This window comes from Sinocyclocheilus anshuiensis, unplaced genomic scaffold (assembly GCF_001515605.1).
Source record: "Sinocyclocheilus anshuiensis isolate Anshui unplaced genomic scaffold, SAMN03320099.WGS_v1.1 scaffold293, whole genome shotgun sequence".
Classification (NCBI taxonomy): Eukaryota; Metazoa; Chordata; class Actinopteri; order Cypriniformes; family Cyprinidae; genus Sinocyclocheilus; species Sinocyclocheilus anshuiensis.
Window position 1 is genome coordinate 691,489 of NW_015540858.1, and position 21,086 is coordinate 712,574.

At 33.9% G+C, this 21,086-nt stretch overlaps 1 protein-coding gene across 1 annotated transcript in view; it reads right to left on the reverse strand.

Moving 5' to 3' along the window:
• The window catches only part of LOC107687926 (epidermal growth factor receptor substrate 15-like 1), a 33,817-nt gene extending 14,101 nt beyond the window's left edge, over window positions 1-19,716 (reverse strand). Inside the window, exons 1-8 of the mRNA XM_016485414.1 lie at window positions 19,696-19,716; window positions 19,079-19,202; window positions 18,037-18,221; window positions 14,292-14,406; window positions 11,666-11,766; window positions 10,703-10,763; window positions 5,201-5,283; window positions 2,827-2,920 (exon numbers count right to left, since the gene is read on the reverse strand). Of these exons, the coding sequence (XP_016340900.1) occupies window positions 2,827-2,920; window positions 5,201-5,283; window positions 10,703-10,763; window positions 11,666-11,766; window positions 14,292-14,406; window positions 18,037-18,221; window positions 19,079-19,202; window positions 19,696-19,716 (784 nt within the window). The remainder of the gene's footprint in view (window positions 1-2,826; window positions 2,921-5,200; window positions 5,284-10,702; window positions 10,764-11,665; window positions 11,767-14,291; window positions 14,407-18,036; window positions 18,222-19,078; window positions 19,203-19,695) is intronic.
• Window positions 19,717-21,086: the final 1,370 nt, after the last annotated feature.

The window sequence follows — 21,086 nt, forward strand, 5'->3', positions numbered from 1 at the left end:
CGTTTGAATCGTCAGTGGCAAATCCTTTAAATATGAAAACGTACTTACAGTCTGTGAGTCAGAACAGCCGGCATTGTAGTCTACTCTCCCAAGATCAGGAAACAGTCCTCCATAAAATGTGCTGCACACATCTGAATATTTGGGTTGAAGTGTTCTGGAATAGTGTTGTAAATACAACTTAACCACTGATTTCTAGTCGTGTCCTCTTTTGTACAAAGTAGTTTCGCTTTCACAACGAAACACACAGCGCCTTCACGACATGGCGGCAGCAACAACAATACTACAGTGAGAATAAAAGTTACGCCTTCTTTCTTTGCGTGAACATTTGGGTGGCGTTATGCAAATCTTCCCACATCGTGACGTAGACATGTGGGGGCGTGTTAGAACGAGCCGTTTTAGGTTGACTCTTAACTTTTATAAAGAATATCTCTTTGGATTTCAGACTTTAGACTTTGTAACTTTACAGATCTTTATGCTGCAAGAGCTTATAACACTCCAAAGAGAAAGGAAACATTTTAAATCGCATCATATGACCCCTTTAAATGTTTTTAATAAATTCTGTTCTGCTCACCAAGGCTGAATTTAAGTGCTCAAAAATACAGTAATATTGTGAAATATTATTTCAATTTAAAATGAGTTTTCTATGTGAATATCTGTTCAAATGTAATTTATTGCTGTGATCAAAGCTGAATTTTCAGCATCATTACTCCAGTCTTCAGTGTCACATGATCCTTCAGAATTCATTCTACTATGCTGATTTGCTGCTTAATTAAAATTGGCGCTCAGTCATTAATAATGGTTCTTATCATTAACAATGCTAAAAAAGTTTTTTGCTGCTTAATATTTTGTGGAAACATTTTTTTCAGGATTCTTTGATGAATAGAAAGTTCAAAAGAACAGCATTTTTTTAATAGAAATCTTTCATAACATTATAAATGTCTTTACTGGCACTTTTGATAAATGTAATGCATATTTGCGGAATAAAAGCATTAATTTCTATTAAAACAAAACATTTAAATGGTAGTATATCATGGTTTCTGCATAAATATTCAGCAACACAACTGTTTTCAACATTGATAATAATCAGAAATGTTTCTTGAGCAGCAAGTCAGCATATTAGAATGATTTCTGAAGGAAATTCAGCTTTGATCGCAGCAATTAATTACATTTTATTATTATTCACATTGAAAACAGCTATTTTAAACTGTAAAAATGTTTTCACAATATTACCGTTTTTACTGTATTTTTTGAGTTGTAAAAAATTGTAATGTTTCCATACTTTTAACAAGTACTGTATATGATTTCATTGCATGGAAAAACACAGCGTGACCACGGAGGAAAGCAAGTCATACAGGTTCGAAACAACAAGAATCTTCATTTTTGGGTGAAGTATAGACAAATAAACCTGCAGTGGTCCGTTCTTCCCCTCGGCAGCAGCTGAATATCTCATACCAAGACGACTCTTATCTTTCCTGTCACAGCTGTCCGATGATTAACTCACCATGCACTGCTGCGCTTCGATATCGTTAAAATGGGGAAGTGTTTGCCCTTCCATGATCAGACTCACTCTGCATGATCTGTCATTTTATTGAGCTTGTTTGCGTGTGGTGAAATGTCTGATGTGGGTTGTGAAATGTGGTACAAGTCTGAAGGTGAAGGTGAATTAAAACTTCAATTATTACTTATAACAATGCTCCGGTTTCAATATAAATCAGGCTTTACCCAACATTACACTGACCCAGCACTGGGGAGGTGGTGTGAGGGGTTCATCATTTGTATTGACAGTAAAAATGACCCAGCAGCTGAGTTTCAGAAAAACTACCTAGCACCCTGGTAAAAAAATATATATATAAAAAAAATCACCCAACAGGCTGAACCCAGCATTTGGGTTAAAAAAACATAACCTAGCATTTTTTTTAAGTGTATATATATATATATATACATTATATATATATATATATATAAAACTAATAAAAATGACAAAAGCTCAAAACTAAAAATAAAATGAAAACTGCAAATATAAAAAAATATTAAACAAATAAAATAAAAAAAACATTGCAAATGTTGCATTGGCAGCTAACTGAAATAATTAATACAAAAGTTCTAAAGTACTAAAATTATAAAACTGAAATAAAATTAACTGACAAAAATGACAAAATCGTAAAACAAAAGTGCTAAAACTGAAAATTTTAAAATAAAAGCTAATTTAAAAAATATTAGAATTAATTATAGTATATAAATAATTCTAAAATAACTGATGTTTACGTGACCCGAAATCAATCCATTTGAATTACATTGGCAAAGTATAACCAGATGCTCATCCAATGAGTATTCAAAGGATGATTTATACAATATTACGGCTCAAATAACACAATTTTGTAGGGGGATGAGTCTGGGTCTGGTTATAGCTGGATAAAGATAACTAGTCTTACAACTCCCTGACATTTCCGCTCTAATGAAACACATCTAGAAATAACAATAAATCAAGCATACATCATAAATTCCAAAATTCATTCTAAAGATCTCATTTAAAATAAAGATTTCGCTCCAGACATTACGGTTCTTAAATTCAGCTATAGTCGTCAGCATGATGCACACAAAAAGCACTTAATATTATAATAATATTACTACACCAGATAAACATTTCATTTCACTCTTCCTCACCGCATAATTAAACTGACAAGATAAACGTCATAATGCATTTTTATATAATTAAAACTCACATGCACACACACACACACACACACACACACACACGCTCATGCTTATCAGATATTAAATCAGTAAATCACAAGCACATTTTGCTGTTGGCATGGCTTTTCTCACCGTAAGGAGGCGGTACTGGTCTCTGCGGTCCGGGTTTTTTGGGAGGAGGCAGCGGGTACGTCGGCTTTCGGCTCTGAGGCTCTGAGCTCGAGCTCTGAGAACAAAAACAAATCACAACACTGCATCTACACAAGCTACTGATCAATAATCACACAAAAACCCAACTGCTTACTGCATATTGCAACGTATATAATCCTGCCTATATTATTTAGTATGTAATAAAAAAAAAAACAGTATGCAGTAATGGACCCTTTTGACATTTTCAGTTGTCATAGTTGGGTAAATTTATATCAGGGTTTCTGAAGATTTTACGAAGATAAATTTAAGAAAATTAAGGAACACAATTTGTTTTATAAGCCACACCTCAAAGTTTGGAACGTCCAACCGAACTCCATTACATGTTAATTCATTTTGCAAAAAAATAGCTTAAGGTTTGAATAGCTCTGATCACAACCACTAGAATATGGAAATAACTTTTAATGCACCTTCTGTTCACACTGTTAAAAAGTGCTGTTCTTCATCAGAATTTTTTGTCTTTATTTCGAGTGCAAATGTCTTAAGATCCTGAAATCAAGATACATTTGTGACCCTGGACCACAAAACCAGTCATAAGGGTCACTTTTTTAAAATTGAGATGTATACATCACCTGAAAGCTGAATAAATAAGCTTTCCATTGATGTATGGTTTGTTAGGATAGGACAATATTTGGTCGAGATACAACTATTTGAAAATCTGGAATCTGAGGGTGCAAAAAAAATCTAAATATTGAGAAAATCACCTTTAAAGTTGTCCAAATTAAGTTCTTAGCAATGCATATTACTGATCAAAACTGAAGTTTTGATATCTATATACGGTAGGACATTTACAAAATATCTTCATGGAACATGATCTTTACTTAACATCCTAATGATTTTTGGCATAAAAGAAAAATCTATAATTTTGACCCATACAATGTTTTTTTGGCTATTGCTACAAATATACCCCAGCGACTTAAGACTGCTTTTGTGCTGCAGGGTCACATTTACTTGACAATCTTGTTTTATGTGAAACTGACCAAAATGAAGCGAATTATAAAAGCTCATAAAACTCAATTTAATTCAAAGGGAAAACAAGTTTTTATTCCCCATAGGCAGATATTTGTTCTTGTTTTAAACAAACTCACTTAATTCTGTTCAATTTCTCAGAAAACAAGACTTCATATCTTATAATATAAATATCTTGCAAGTATAAATGCATGTTGATTTATGGATGTTTAGATATTTGTATTAGAAAACAAGACAGAAAATACTGAGGAAGATATTAGTTTTTAGCAATGCATGCAACATTTGATGCCATGACTTTCTGCCAATGAGTTTCTGCTCTGATTTCGTTTGTGGAAGAGCGAATTAAGACTTTTTAAGACCCGCAGAAACCCTGTTATATTGTGATGAATGGAAACTACAATAAATATAATGAATACTATGAACACTTCAACCTGAATTATGTTAGATGACCGTGTGAACATTGCATGTTTAATTGCATGTTTTATGTTTTACAGTGAATGTTTATTTCGGTCAGGCAAGGCAAGGCAAGGCAAGTTTATTTATATAGCACATTTCATACACAATGGTAATTCAAAGTGCTTTACATAAAAGAAAAGAAAAAAAAATAATCACAACAATAAAACAAGGAATTTAAAAACTTTGAAAATGATTAAAAAAATTGATTTAAGAGATAAGGCTAGGTAAATCTGGGTATCATCTGCATAGCTGTGATAGGCGATTTGGTTCTTTCTCATTATTTGACTTAGTGGGAGCATAGTCAGAGGCCTCTATATCAGTTTATTTTGCATATTTAAGGTAGTTTTGTGTAAAAATAGTTTATTATTAACTCTTTTAATACATTTTAATGCATGCATTTTTTTTATTCTTTGCTTTTATTGTTTCTTTTGTATTTTATACCTCTGTTGTGATCGTTTTATGATTATTTTAAATCCTTTTTATGTAATGCGCTTTGAATTATCATTGTGCATGAAATGTCCTATATAAATAAACATGCTTGCTTGCTAAAAATGTCTTAAAAATCATTTCATATATCATTCATCGCTTGAGATGGAAGGTGAGGTCGGGTTCATTGCATTGTGGGATACGGTAATCCATGCAGTGTGCTCTGGTTGTATCACTTACATTTGACAAATGTAGCAGATCATTCAGATATTCCATGAATACAAACAAGTTCACATACTGTTTAGAGTGTGCATGATGCATACTACAAAACAGGACAAGCAGTATGCTATTTACTGAGTACTTTCCCAAATGCGAGTTAGCTTAGTATAACCGAGCTGAGCTTACATTGATCTGGATGAACTACTGTAGATTCCTCTTTTGAACATACCTTTGACAATTGAGAGAAATCAGCGAAACCACCTTTCCCTCCAAAAGAGTCGCTACCGAATGGGTCTGACGCAGCAAACGGGTCTGTTTATGAAAGAGAGAACGCACAAGCAAATGATTTGATGGAAACAACACGGCCGCTGCGTTTCAACCACTGCATATGCTCAGTTATGTGAGGCACAAACACAGGTGCTATTTTAAGAGAGCGGCTTGTATGTGGCCAGTGTTTCTCATTTTCCATGACTTTCAGCTTCTGAAAAGCACACGTTTTGTTTTCCATCTGCAGCTTTTTTTGTTTTCCATCTTCAGCTTTTTTTGTTTTCCATCTTCGACGTATGTTTCTGATTAAGTAATGACGACATTATGAAAGAGTCATACAGTTGAGCCATTCCTACTTACTACGCAGTACATTTTTATGCCCTCATCTTAATTAATATAATTAATAAATTTTTTTTTTTTTTTGTATAATTGGGATATTATTATATATTTTCTTATATATAATCAGTTTTTATTTTTATATTTTCATTTTCATTTTAGCTAAAAAAAAATTAATTTTGTGGTTTTGTCATTTTTTTGTTTTAAATATTTTATTTCAGTTAACATTTATTTTAAGTAACAAAATGGATTTAATTTTAGTTTAATTTTTAGTTTTAGTTAACTATAATAACTCTGGGTGCAACTTCTATAAATGAAGAATCTTTATCAAAAATTTTATTAAATATTACAGATATTTCATCATTTTTTTGTTTTAACTTTTACAAATGTTTCAAACTTAACATGCTTTCTTGTAAATATTGTTTCTTTTCTCTCTTTATTTCCAGCCTGTTCATCCTGTAAATAATCAATTTATACTAATAAATCTAATAATATTCACTACCAAATATTTCAAATGTTCGGGGTCATTATTTTTTTTAATCGTTTTGAAATAAGACTTATGCTCATCAAGGCTGCATTTATTAATACAGTAAAATCAGTAATATTGTGAAAAAATATTACAGTTTAAAATAACTCTTTTCTATGTGAATATATTGTAAAATGTAATTTATTTCTGTGATGCGCAGCTGAATTTTCAGCATCATTACTCCAGTCTTCAGTGTCACATGATCTTCAGAAATCATTCTAATATGCTGATTTGCTGCTCAAGAAACATTTCTGATTATTATCAATGTTGAAAACAGTTGTGCCACTTCATAATTTTGTGGAAACTGTGATGCATTTTAATTTTGAGGATTCTTTGATGAATAGAACGCATTTATTTGAACATTACAGTAACATTATTAATGTTTTTACTGTCACTTTTGATCAATTTAATGCATCCTTGTTTCTGAAACTTATTACATCCACAGAAACTCTTCCTAAAATTACAATTACATACAAAAGCTAGAGTGCAAAAGGTTCACAACAAGAATAACCCAATTATGAACACAGATGAAGATATGGAGGATGAAAAAAGACAAGCTATTGTAAGTCCATGTGTTTGCTGTGAGAAAGCTGAGCTAGTAAAACGTGTGTGAGTTTCCTGCATGTATCTGTAAGTGTGAGACCACTAACAGCTCAAAACACACTCTCTAGTGTTCTCGTAAAAAGAGTTGTTTCAGGAGCATGTCAGTCTGCGTGTTTCCCATAAATTAACCCCGCTTCCTCTGCCGAGACGCGCAGAAAGAGCTTACCTGTTCAGCGTGAGCAGGGCAGAAACAGAGAGAGAGAGAGAAGACAGCTGTGTGGATTCCTGACGCTTTTCTGTTACGCTTAGCCACAAAGCATTCCCTGTTCTGACGGGACTATTTTCGGAAGGCCTGTAGCTAAACGTGTATGTAAAAGCGCTATTAATAGAATCATGCAACAGGAAATTTTGAGGCGATGCCTCAAAAAAAAAAAAAAACGCTGAGTGCTACATTTAAAAAAAATAAAATTTCTGGCATAGAGCAAACAAATAAAAAAATAAATAAAATAAAATAATAAAGATAGATGGATGGATAGATAGATAGATAGATAGATAGATAGATAGATAGATACAGTAGAGTGCTATCAATAGATTAAAAAAATGAACTAATTAATCACACATTTTTCTGAAATTAAAATGTGTGATACTCTCGTGATCACACACGTTGTGGTTCTCACATGAATGGCGGTGGAGACTGACTTGGAAAAGAAGAAATCGTTGAATCAATTCGTTATCTTTGTTTTCTTTGCACACAAAAAGTATTCTCATACCCTCATATGTCTTACGAGTTTGGAACGACATGAGGGTGAGTAATTAAGGACAGAATTTTCATTTTTGGGTGAACTATCCCTTTAATCATTGACTATAGCCATTCAACATTACAGTATAATTGAGAGCTATCAATTAAAAAAAAAAATTAGACTTTAAAAAACAACAACTTCTAATTGAAGTCAACTTAAAGCAATCTTCATATAAACCCATTATAATAAATGTCATATTTAACTGTGCCCTTCAGCAAGTAGGAAATCTACAGAAATTGAATAAAGTTATCAAACACTAAATTCTAAATTAAATAAAGATGAATTATTAAAGCTACAAAAGTTATTGATTTGCTCTTTGATGATTTGCTGCTTTAAGAGCTGCCGCTGCTGAATATGACACAGATCTGACACGCATCAGTTTCTCACAACTCTTTACCTTTTCTGACTGACTTCAGGTCTTAAAGTCTCTATTAATGAGCTGAGGAGTTGAATGGGGTGTGTTAGATGAGGGAGACAGTGCTGCTGCTCCAGGACAGATTTGAAAACATGTTCTTAAATCTGACTCATATATATCAAATACTTACACATGTGACAGTTTTAAGGCAGCTTTAATCGCCTTTTCGGTAACTTCATGACTTAAAGGGGTCCTATTACGCTTTTTCACTTTTTCAACAATTCCACAGCTTTACTACTAGTAGAGAGACGCTGCCAGGTAGAATTAATTCACACGCAATCGCTCTCACTAATGTATTCATATGAATGTAATCTTTACTGTGCTACTTTATCTGTATCTGATTTAGAACGAGCAGAAATCTGTGAGAAATATAACGACCCAAAGACAAAAGAACTGATAAAAAAGCTGTTATAGGAGCAACAGCCATGTGGGCAGCGCTGTGTTATATGCCATAGCTGTGCACAAGGTGTTTGTCACAGCTCCAGACTTATTTGTTCATTAATGACGTCATCAGCGACTAGTCGACTCCGACTCGACTTTCATCACATAAAAGTCGACTTCAAAAAATCAGAAGTCGTTCAAGCCCTAGTCTGTAATGTTGCTGTTTGAGTATAAAAAAGATCTGCGAAGTTACAAAGCTCAAAGTACAAATCAAAAGGAGATATATTATTTAACAGAAATCATTTTTCAAAAACTACAACGCAACGACTCGTTTGGACTACAACGCATATTTTCCGGGATTTGTGATATCACAAATACCGACGAATGGGACGAGACCTGGTTGAGCAGCACTAGAGAAGGCAACGAGTGCTATCACAATGTCGGGGACACGCTAGCTTTCCCAAAGCAGACGAACTTAGAGTGGTTACAAACATCCAAATTTTAAATCGCGCTCAAATTGATTTGATTTTGACGCAATATTTACACTGAAGTTCGCAAGCGGCTATGATAAAGAGCATGATATTTCCTGACCAGGCGTCGAGTGCTGCCAATCACAACACACACTGGCCGAGCTAACCAATCACAGCACATTTCGTATTTCAGAAGGCGGGCCTTCATTTGATACAGGAGCTATTCGAGCCGTTCATGCCAGACTGGGGAGAGAGGTGTTGTAATAATGTAAAATATGTGGAAAAATAATAAGAGCATAATAGGACCCCTTTAACTGACGACATAACTACGACATTGAATGCTCTTAATTTCATTTGCGCTTTAATATGGAATTATATACAGCATGCCGCCACATTTGTGAGTGCAATTGAAGAGCATGTGCTATGAGCACAGTATAATGGAATAAAAATTTCCGTCACATGCGTTAACGCGCTAATTTTTACAGCACTAATATAAATATATTTTTGAAATTATAAAATTGTTTCAATCTCCATATACCAAAATATATTTCAAAATGTGTATTAGGGGCAAGAAAATAAATTTCCAATGTTACATTAATGATTCCAATTGATTTATTAATTTTTAATTTTAAAAATGTGTCATGTTCACAGGTGTTATAAACATCAAATAAAGCTTTTCTTCAAATGTGAAATGTGAATGTATTTTCTTGGACTGAAATATAAATGGAGGGCAAAATAAATTTTAAAATGCTTTTAAAAATATATTTTCAAAAATACACTAAAATATATTTCAAAATATATTTACATAAATAGAAAATATATATGTATTTAAATAAAAAATATTTTAGTAAATTAAAAAAATGGTAGAATATACTGGTAGAAAATGTATTTTATATATATATATATAAATTCACATATATATTTACGTATAATTATATATATAATTTACATAAATACATTTTGAAACATTTTAGCAAGTATATATTTTGGCCATTTTTTGTACATTTTGAAATATATTTAAAAATATATTTGAAAATAAATGTAAGAGCTTTAACTGCCAATAAAAATACAGTGTCCAATCAGAAAGTGACTGTGTTATAGAAGACTTATAGGCTTCAGTTAAAAGTTGCATCGTGACACTGAATGATTATAATTACTCTACTGTCTTCATTAACTTCACTACTAAAGTGTTTGTGTGAACGCTGGTTCTTACGACTCTATCTTTGATCTACTCTCTGAATCATGCATCACTCTGGTACTAAGAAGACCAGCTAGCTTCCTCTAACAGACGAAGAGACGAAAAGATAAGGAGATGAACAACAAACAAAGAGACGTGACAACATCACTTACAATATTTTATCTCTAAAACAAGTTTTTGATGTGTCAAATGATTACACACAACTGGTCAAAAGTTTAATATTCTTAATGTTTTTGAAGTCTCTTCTGCTCACCAAGGCTGCATTTATTTGATCAAAAAGACAGTAGAAACAGTAATATTGTGAAAAAATATTACAATTTAAAATAACTGTTTTTTATGTGAATACAATGTAAAATGTCATTTATTTCTGTGATCAGAGCTGAATTTTCAGCATCATTACTCCAGTTTTCAGTGTCACATGATCTTCAGAAATAATTCTAATATGCTGATTTGCTGCTCAAGAAACATTTCTGATTATTATCAATGTCGAAAACAGTTGTGCTGTTTTCAGAGTTAAATAATCCGAAAGTTTGGGGTCAGTAAGATTTTTTTAAAAAAAAGGAAAAGAAAGTAACAATCTATTCTGCAATAATGCATTAAATTGATCAAAAGTGACAGTAAAGACATTTATAATGTTACAAAAGATTCTATTTATTACTAGCCTAGTTTAATGAGTGAAATCTATTACTATTCTGACTTCCTGAACACTGTGAACTGTTTGATGAACAATAATGAAGAAGGGGACTGAACATACGGCCTGTTAGTGGATCAGAAGCAACCGAATGAACACTGTACCTGAGTCTTTAGGTTTGGGACTCATCGATGTCTGGCTGATTTTTCTGCTGAAGGGACTGGCCTGAGAGAGAGAGAGAGAGAGAGAGAGAGAGAGAGAGAGAGAGAGAGAGAGAGAGAGGGGAGTGAGAGAGCGCCGGCTCGCTTCCCCCGTCTGCGCGTCCTGAAGCGCTTGATCAGCGCCACAGCTCCCCCGACTACAATGTCCAGCAAAACATCAGAATAGTCGAAAACCGGTGAAATATCGGGTGGTGTGTACTTCCGAATGTCCAGCAATTCGTCTCTGGTGAAACTGATTGCAGGGATATAACTAAAGACAGGACAAACTAACAAAAACATAAAAACAACTGCGGAGCACGCCACGGAGGCAGCCATCAGCGTCGGCGCCATCTTCTAATCATTTTTGAATTTAATGTTTCAAATGCAAAAAAGCCCCGAAACCAAACTGTGATCTGAAAGTGGACATTTACATCTAAACAGTTTTTTTCCACAGAGACATACTTTTTATTAAAACTAACAATTTCAACATTTTCTTGTTGTTATATGAAACATTTTTTAAGCATGCTTTCATTTATTTTTACTGTTTTTCAAATGCCTTTTTATAATTTTTTAGATTTTACCCTTGTCCCAGATGCAGACATTCAATAGTACAACATAAAATCATCATATAAATATGAATTACATTTTAAAACTACAATAATAATGAACATAATGAAAAAATAATCATTTCCACCCACTTCAATACATATTGTGTGTGCATGACTGAATGACTGAATGAGAATGACAGGATCATGAAAATACACTGGCATTTCATAACCTGAAGTAAAATTGGATCCTGCTCTGATTTTGCACAGATGGCACTAATTTAAAAGCAATCATTTGTCATGGTTGATTTGTATAAATGTGCAAAAAACATGTTCTTTCTGGTTCAACATAGCCTCAGATTCCCAGTATTTTTTATTTTACCTTGAACTGACTTGAGGAACTCTGACCAAAGGGATCAGAATTAGCGAAGGGGTCTTTGAACGGGTCGCTCTGCTGGAACGGATCTCCTCCAAACGGGTCAGCTGGAGAACAGTCATTCAAACGCAAATGTCAAAAACATTGTCGAAATCATTCAGAAACAATTCATAAGTGCTTCTTTCTTACATTCAGCCTCAACAAGGTAAGGTCATTACATTTAGATAAAATATCAATGAAAGTTTAATATGCAAACAAGCGAGCAAACGATGCTAGGATGTTAATATTTTTGATTAATGTTTTGTTCAAATCTAGTAATAGACATACTTGCCTTGGCAAACACAACTAATTAAAACAAAAATAAAATACTATTAATCAGGGCTGTGCAAATAATTGAATGTGATTTTCATGCGCATCTCGTCAGTAAAGCCGGTTCTGTGATTAGTAGTAAATCTCCAGCACGTGCTTTCAGATGGAGCGGCATTTACTACACAGAGCTATAGTTCACTGACAAGCTACGCAAAATCGCGTTCATAATCAGCAATGAATCGCCTGAGATTATGAACGCGATTTTGTGTAGCTTGTCAGTGAACTACGGCTCTGTGTAGTAAATGCCACTCCATCTGAAAGCACGTGCTGGAGATTTACTACTAATCACAGAACTGGCTTTACTGACGAGATGCGCATGAAAATCACATTCAATTATTTGCACAGCCCTACTATTAATATTATAATACCATTTAATATTCTATAGTGTACTATTATCAAAAACATAACATTTTTAAACAGCAGGATTGAACTTAACACACGCTTTGCTTCAGAAAAGAAATCTGAAAAATGCAAATGAGCGATGACTCATGAATCCATGAATCATTTTTCAACCAGTTCAGTGAAATGAACACTCTGAATGAACTGATTTCCAAAAACGAAACAGAGGGGGGAAAAGTGCCAGTGAAAGCACATTTCAGTCCCATGGAAGCTTATATCCATGGGACTGAAATGTGGATTTGAAAAAGGATTTAAAGGTGGGTTAAACGATTTTTCAAAAACGCTTTAGAAAACTGATTCGGGCCGAATAGCAAAACAAACTTGTAGCCAATCAGCAGTATTTACGTGTCTACTCATGATGTGGAGGAGAGCGTTCAGTGCACAGGACGGACATTAGCGAGCCGAGCAACAGAAAGATAGAGATGGCGGATAAAAAACAAAAGAGGAAAACGTCTGCGGAACAAAAGGCGGCGTAAGGCAATAAGGCAAGAAGTAGGACCCGTGTAAATATCGGATCAGCTTTCCAGCGCTGGAGAGAACTCAAGGAGCGGAAATAGGGGCGAGACCCTTTTGGGGTAGGGGCGTGTTTGTTTTGGTGATTTAAAATGTCAACATTGGCTCCCAGAAATCGTTTACCCCACCTTTAAAAAGTCATTTTTAAGTTTTTCTCTAACAATTTGCACTTTTTCTCACGCAATTCCGAGTTTTCCGAGAATTTTGCGATTTCTGACTTTTTTCTCACGATTCTAAGTTTACATCTTGCAATTATGTTTTTGTTTCCGCCGCTGAAATAAAAATAACAAAGGTATTTCCAACTTTTTTATTTTGCAACTTTGTTTTTTTCTCAGATTTTATCAGAAACAAAGTCAGAATTGGAAAATATAAACTCTGATATAAAGATAAATTCTGACTTTTATCTCACAGTTCCAAGTTTACATCTAGCAATTCTGATTTTTTTTTCTCTGAATTCTGAGTTTACATCACGCAATTCTGTTTTTTATTTCCACCAAAAAAATTTATAAAAAGGGTATTTGCAACTTTTTCTCTCAATTATTTTTTCTTGCAATTGCGAGTTTGTATCTCGCTATTCTGACTTCATATCGAGTAACTTTGCCTTTTTTTTCTCAGAATTGGACTCTGTTTAACGGTTAAATTAAATTTTTGTAATAAAAAATGTCTAATTAATTAAAATCATGAAACTTATACAATTTAACAACAATTTATTAAATAATACATTTTTAGGGTCCTATGAAATATGTTTAATTTTTTTCTTAAAGTCTGTTTTATTTTTACCAAACTCTGTGTTTTCCATTTAATTTTTTCAGGATTATTTTTTAATGGTTTAATTTAATTAATAATCAAAATTAACTGAATTATCTTGTAATTTTGAGTTTCATATCTTGCCATTTTTTCTGAGAATTGTGAGATATAAACTTTGAATTGTGATAAAAACCCACAATTAAAGAAACAAGCTTCCCTACAGTCCTACTGAACACTGAATATAACACACAATATACGCATATGCAGAATATTTGAATATCGCATAAAATATTTGCGAAAAAAGCACCGTTTCCATCCCAAGTGTTCAAGAGAACAAAATCATCTCTTCCTGGGAAACTGAGCAAAATTAAAGCTGGTGCAACTGGGCAAGTCTGTGTCTCTTTTTTTCTTCATAATAAATTACTTGCGCCTCATAGCACACAGACAAAACACAACTACAAACACTGTTGTGATATCTTGCATTTGGATGCCTGATGTTTGCATGCAACATTTATTTTTATGCAATATCCCAAAATCCACATAAAAAAGGAGGATGGAAACATAGCTACTGAGTGTGAACTGAATGTGCTTGAAAAAATCCCACCTTTATTGAAGGGGTCACTTTTGAAGGGGTCTTCGCTCTGGAAGGGGTCTGCATTCAGGCCTTGAGAGCTAATACTGTTAAACATGGCCATCCTGGACTTAACCAATGAATCCTCCTGAAACACATACAGCATTCAGCACGTGTTTGCTCTCCTCCTCCGACTGCGGGGAAAATATTATCATTGTAATGAGTATGAAGAGGGCATCGTTCAGCTCTAGAGGTCCTCATTTCCTGCACTGGATCTTCTGATGCCAGACGTCACAGACGAGGAAAAAGTGAGCCGTTTGACAGTGGACCAGTGTGTGGCGTAATTACGTTAACTATAACAAGAGTAAAGGCACTCTGACGGACGTGTGTGTGTGTGTGTGTGTGTGTGTGTGTGTGTGTAAAATATTATCATTGTAATGAGTATGAAGAGGGCATCGTTCAGCTCTAGAGGTCCTCATTTCCTGCACTGGATCTTCTGATGCCAGACGTCACAGACGAGGAAAAAGTGAGCCGTTTGACAGTGGACCAGTGTGTGGCGTAATTACGTTAACTATAACAAGAGTAAAGGCACTCTGACGGACGTGTGTGTGTGTGTGTGTGTGTGTGTGTGTAGTGTTGTGTGGTTTTCTTTAACCTTTGCATGGAAGGCCAAGCTGAAGTTAACTTAAATGAGAACAAACATGAGGACTGAAACATAGTATGACCAAACATTCAAACCATATTTCCTTCATAATTTTACAGATTATTCACAGCTCAAGGAGGTGCATTACTGTAGAGGTGATTTCTAAAGTTAAAATATTTACCCTTTGTTTTTACTAAGCCACTTAGTAAATTAGTCCTCAATTAGTAAAAACAAACAGGAAAAATGTTTACAGTAAATACACTGATAACCAGTTCCCAAACCTTGTGACTGCGACTGTAATAACTGGATATAATAATTTCACAGAGATTTTTGAACAATTAAATATTTTATAGTTTGCATGATTACATTTCAATGTTTTTTTTCGAGGGCTGGAAACACAATGTAAAAATTCCAGGTTTTTCATGACAATTGGGACGCTTGTATAACGGAAAAAGTGTAAACTGTAATTTCACTTTAGTCAAAGTTTATTACTTTTGACAAATGTTTCTTTTCATTTAGTCACCATTTCACCATATTCAATAATTTTGTCCAAAATGGCATATAATTTTAGTCAATTTTAGTCTAAATGAAAAAAAAAATTAATAAATACTCTAATAGTATGTAAATAATAATAAAATAACACTGGGCAATGACAATTACTAAAACAAGCACTAAAACAATAATTAAAACTAAATGTGCCAAAATGTAACAGACCAAATGTTAATCAAATCTGAACTTTAAAAAAAAAAAAAGAACGTAAAACGTTTATTAATTTAAACAAAAATGTGTATTGCTACAAATAAATAACTACAATATAAAACTAAAAGCTTAGTCGTCACAATTTCTAAAGTATTTTGTCTTTTGACTATTTTTTTTCTTTAAATTTAGGCAAGCTTTCATCATAGTTATTCAATTTAGTCCAAAATGGCATATAATTTTAGCAGTGTTGTTACTGTTAACTAAAACTATTAAAAAAATCATTTTCAATAATGGAAATAGAGCTGAAATAAAATAACATATATAAATATTAAAAAACCTAAGCAAAAATGAGAAATGTTGCCTTGCCATTGAACTGAACTAAAATAAGTTTAAGTACAAAAATTACTAAAACTAAAACTGAAATAGTAAATATATGAATCGAAATATAGAAATATAAAAAAACTAAAACTAATAAAAATGACAAAAGAACACACAATTACTAAAATGAAAACTGAAAATATAAAAAAAATCTAATTTAAAATATTAATACTACAATATCATATAAATAACACTAAAATAATAACAGTCAATGAAAATGACTAAAATAAGTAAAATGACGAAAATGTGTAACAGACCAAATGTTTAAAAATATAAAATTTAGCTTTTAAATTTAAAATTAAATATTTAAATTTTATTTAATATTTTAATTTTATATTTAAATACATTTATTAATTTAAAAAATTGTAATTGCAACAAATAAACTACTATAATATACAACTAAAAGCTTAGTAATCACAATTTCTAAAACTCCAAAACATATTTCTATGACCATGTGAAACCCTGTAATTCTTTAAACTCATTTCTCAACCAGCCAAACAAGTAAACCTGGTTACTTTTTGCATGGTTTGACTCAGGGGTGGGAATCTTTAGTCACCTCACGATCCGATCCGATTCCGATTCTGGGAGTCACGATCCGATTCCAAAACGATTCTTGACCTACTTTTTTCCCCCTAATTAATTAATTAGTTTACCGACTTGAGAATCTTAAAATCCTTACATTTACATATCCTTACATAAGTAATTAAGTACTTTTTTAAATAATTACAAATTGAAAAAAATAATGAAAACGGTTGTATGTTAAGAATTTTAAACTATTATAACTTCAAACATACAAGCCAGTAGCAAATAATAAAGAGGGGCATAGAAACATATTACAAACAACAAACAAAGAGTGCTTTCAGTATTTAAGATTATCTGAACGTTTTCCATTCAAGAACTGTGAGTGATTTTTCTTCATCTTTACTGTTGTTTTTTACTGTGACATCATAGACAGCGGGAGATCTATTAAGCTGCATTCACGCATGGATCTCTTTTGAAATATAAGAAGTAATGTGGTTTGTCCTGTCCGTTTAATCCCTTAAGACATAACTGGCTGTTTACATTAATTTTGCGCCATAAAACCATTTTGAGACGCAAGTGCATTAAACCACTTACGCGGAGTCGTGCACAGCCGCATGCGCAAGCAGTCTTCACAAACATAACGCGCGTATTTGAAATTGAAAGCAGCTTTCTGTTAGTGAGGTTCATATTTTAAATATATGTCCACTGCATTCCAAACCATATAAATGATGACTTCGTAGAGCATTTGTAAGGAAAATACCGACGGGAGAGTCCGCACACTTCAAGTGTAACATCAAACAAAGCGCACGTCTCTCACAGCGCATCCTGTGCAATGAAGCCCGCGAATGTCCTTGCAATTCGCTTCAACCTTTCCGAACTTTATGAAAGATTATTTTACGGAAGATTCGAGTGGTGTATGTGTGTGAGGAATTGGAAGCACGCAGAATGCGGGTGTTTCTAAAGCAAACTCAGCATCATTGCGCAAAATAAAACTAAAGGTGCGTTCACGCCATATCGGAATTCCCGTAAATACGAGATTCCAACTTGTAAAAAGCGTTCACGTCCTCGTAGAACTCGTAATTACAACTTGTGAACTGGGAGTTTTCTGAGAGCTACGACTTGTACCACGTGACCGCTGTACCACCTGACCACCGCAGGCTCTGTTTAGGCATTGATAGTGTTGCCAAAGAAAAGCATAATTCTGAGTCCGAGGTCGTGAACAGCTCCGAGTAGAACGTCACGTGTAGTCATCTCGAAATTACGGTAATTACGATATGGCGTGAACGCAGCATAAGCTCAGAATCCAGAATCGTTGGGAGAGAGAATCGCGATGCATCGATGGATCGATTTTTTCTCCCACCCTAGATTCACTCAGGTCACCAGGAAGAGACAATCTGTTCCCCCAACTTAAAACAACCTGGAAAATCTCCTTAAAGTTCAACATACACGTACACCTGTGTCTCTCAAAATCAGGTACACCTCAAACCCCATGAGCACATGATGAAGACTTTTGTGAAGCGTGCCGTGATTCCTGACCTTGGTGCCAGCGCTGGAGCTCTCCTCAGCGATGAGCTGGTCCAGGTCGGCCAGGCTGATCACGCTGTCGTTCAGAGTTTTGCTGAAGCGTTCGATGGTCTTATTGAGCTCTCGCTGGGCATCCTGTATCTCACTGAGCTCACTGCGCGTCTGAGGGAACAAGTTCACAGCCCAAACGTCACTTTACATGACTTTACTGCAGGCACTTCAAGAAAGAAGTTTAGAAGGTGTTTGATATACTGAAATGGGATATTGCAGTTTCTTTATTTTTATTTCTTTGTTTATTTTTTGTACATTTGAAATGTTGCTATTCCGGTTTTTTTTTTTTGGTAATATGTAATTTGCAAAAATATGTTGCTGAAAAATATAAAAATCACAGCTTTTGTGCAATAAGGTACAAGAAGTTGCGCTATATTCTCAATTCAACATCACCTGTAGTGCCACATTGCATTTATATATATAAAAAAAAAAGATTCAGGACACAAATGTCATTAAAATCTTTTTACAAATATTTTTAGGAATTTTACCACTTGGTATTTAAATATTAATGCATATGCATTGCTCTCTGAAAGGCCAATTGAAATGTATTATTGATATCAAATGTGCGGTGGATTTATATTTTTTTATAATTTTTAGCAAGACTGAAATCTTAATGGCAAGAACAAATATTAACAAATTTACAAAAACTTTGAAAAAAAACTATATTAAACATTTCAGATTATTACAAGACAAAAATTCTAAAACATATACAGGTGATACTTTTTTTTTTAACTAGATCATTTAAACATTTGAGTAAAAACATTGTCTATTTACATTAAAAAATGTGCAGTCCAATGTTATTTTAGTATCATTGAGATATAAATATTTCGATTTTTTTGTTATTATATTTTCTATTTTAATTTTAATTGAAGTTTTAGTAATTAATTTTTTTATGTTTATATATATATATACAGTGGGTACGGAAAGTATTCAGACCCACTTAAATTTTTCACTCTTTGTTATATTGCAGCCATTTGCTAAAATCATTTAAGTTAATGCAGACTCTCCTCCAAACGCTGCTCCTCTTGTTCCAGACAGTACAGGTCCGTCTTCGTTCTGCTCACTTCCTTCTCCTGCATCTGTACGTCTGACTCCTGAGACAAGATCTGCGTCTGCAGCGATGTGATCTACACACAGAATCAAACGCTGTGAATGATTCAGTCAATAATATACAACGATAATCATTCTTCTTTTAGATAGACAGACATTTGATTTTCAGCATGAAGTCATTCAAACCAATGGGGTTTGAGGGGAAGTCGTGGCCTAATGGTTAGAGAGTCGGACTCGTAACCCAAAGGTTGTGGGTTCGAGTCTCGTACCGTGTGTTTGTGGTAAACAGCCACGGATCAGTAGCGGACTCCTGTGTGAAAGCTGCTTCTCCTCTCACAAGAGTCACCTAAGAGGGGAATTCCCCTCATTTTCAAAAATGAAATTTAGGCCCTGAATAAATGTCTAAAAATCCTGATTGGAGTATCACTATAAATAGTTATAAATGATACAAAAGAAGGCTTTAAAAAGATCGGTATCGGCAGATACTACTTTCTGTGATCGGCCTCAAAAATCCTGATCGGAGCACCCCTAGTAAATACACTAATAACCAGATTTTCCAAACCTTTTTACTAACACGACTTTTCCAGTCATTATTGGTTCGGGGGTGTGCGGTATCACTATTTTTGATCGTGGACAATTAAAATGTCTCCACGATCTGCTTTTGAAGAAATATTGTAGTATCGCGCTACAGCGCACATTCTATCAGTCGCAGTTCTGGCGCCTCTGTCTCAATATACTGTACAACACCACATACATTCACATCAAATGTTCATTCATCGGTAGTTACACTCACAGAACACTGCACTTATTTGCATTCAAAAAAGTACATTTATATGCATGTGCTTTAAAGCCTTGTCGGTTAAACTTTTCATTCACGTGCTGTTCTGACACGTGCTTTTTCTGAGTGTGTACACTAAATAATTCTGAGCGCGCACACTAAAAATCCTGTCAAAGAGCGCCTGATTACTGGACTAAGTTATCTTTCGCGTCTGATTGTGCTAATACTGTCAAAAACACACAAGGTTTACATATAAACACAGTAATCAAAGTAAACAGTTGAGAGAAGAACGGATGCGTGCCTGAATATTAGATGCGTGCAGGTCTTAAAGTGACAGCGGCCCAATAGTACTAAACATGCTGCCGCTTGTCATTAAAGGGGTAGTTCACCCAAAAATTTCAATTCTGTCATTTTTTACTCACTCTCATGTTGTCCCAAACCTGTATTTCATTTCTTTCTTGTGGTGAACACAAAAGAAGATATTTTGAAGAATGTGGGTAAACAAAGAGTTGCTGGTCCCCACTGACTTTGATAGTAGGGAAAAAAAAATACTCACTGTAGTCACTGTGAAGTCACTGGGGACCAGCAACTGTTTGGTTTCCCACATTCTTCAAAATATCTTCTTTTGTGTTCAGCACAAGAAAGAAACTCATTCAGGTTTAAAACAACTTGAGTTATTATATATTTTGTTACCTTGTAAGGCTTTGTTTTTAAAATAGGGAAATTAGTTTGGCTGTACTGCTCAGAAAACTTCCAAAATAGTAAAACCAACACGACAAAGAATCGTGTTAAAATTGTGAATCGTGATTTTCCAGAAGAAAAAAATATATATATATATATCATATGATATTTTTGCCATATCGCCCTACCCTATTATTGGTATAAGGAAAAATCATTTCAAAGAGAGCATTTACAGTACAAAGACAGATTTTTAGCCAACAAAATATTTTATCGTTTCCATGATTAAACTTCCATGTTTTTTTGAGGCCTGGAAATCGCAATTTAAAAATTCCAGGTTCTCCATGACCATTGGGAGGCCTGTATAATAGAAACAGTGTTACATGTAATTTGACTTTAGTCACAGTTTTTGTCTTTTGACAAATATAGTTAATACTTCATTATATTTTGAAAAATGTACAATTTAAAATAGATTTTGTCTAAAATGGCCCATCATATATATATA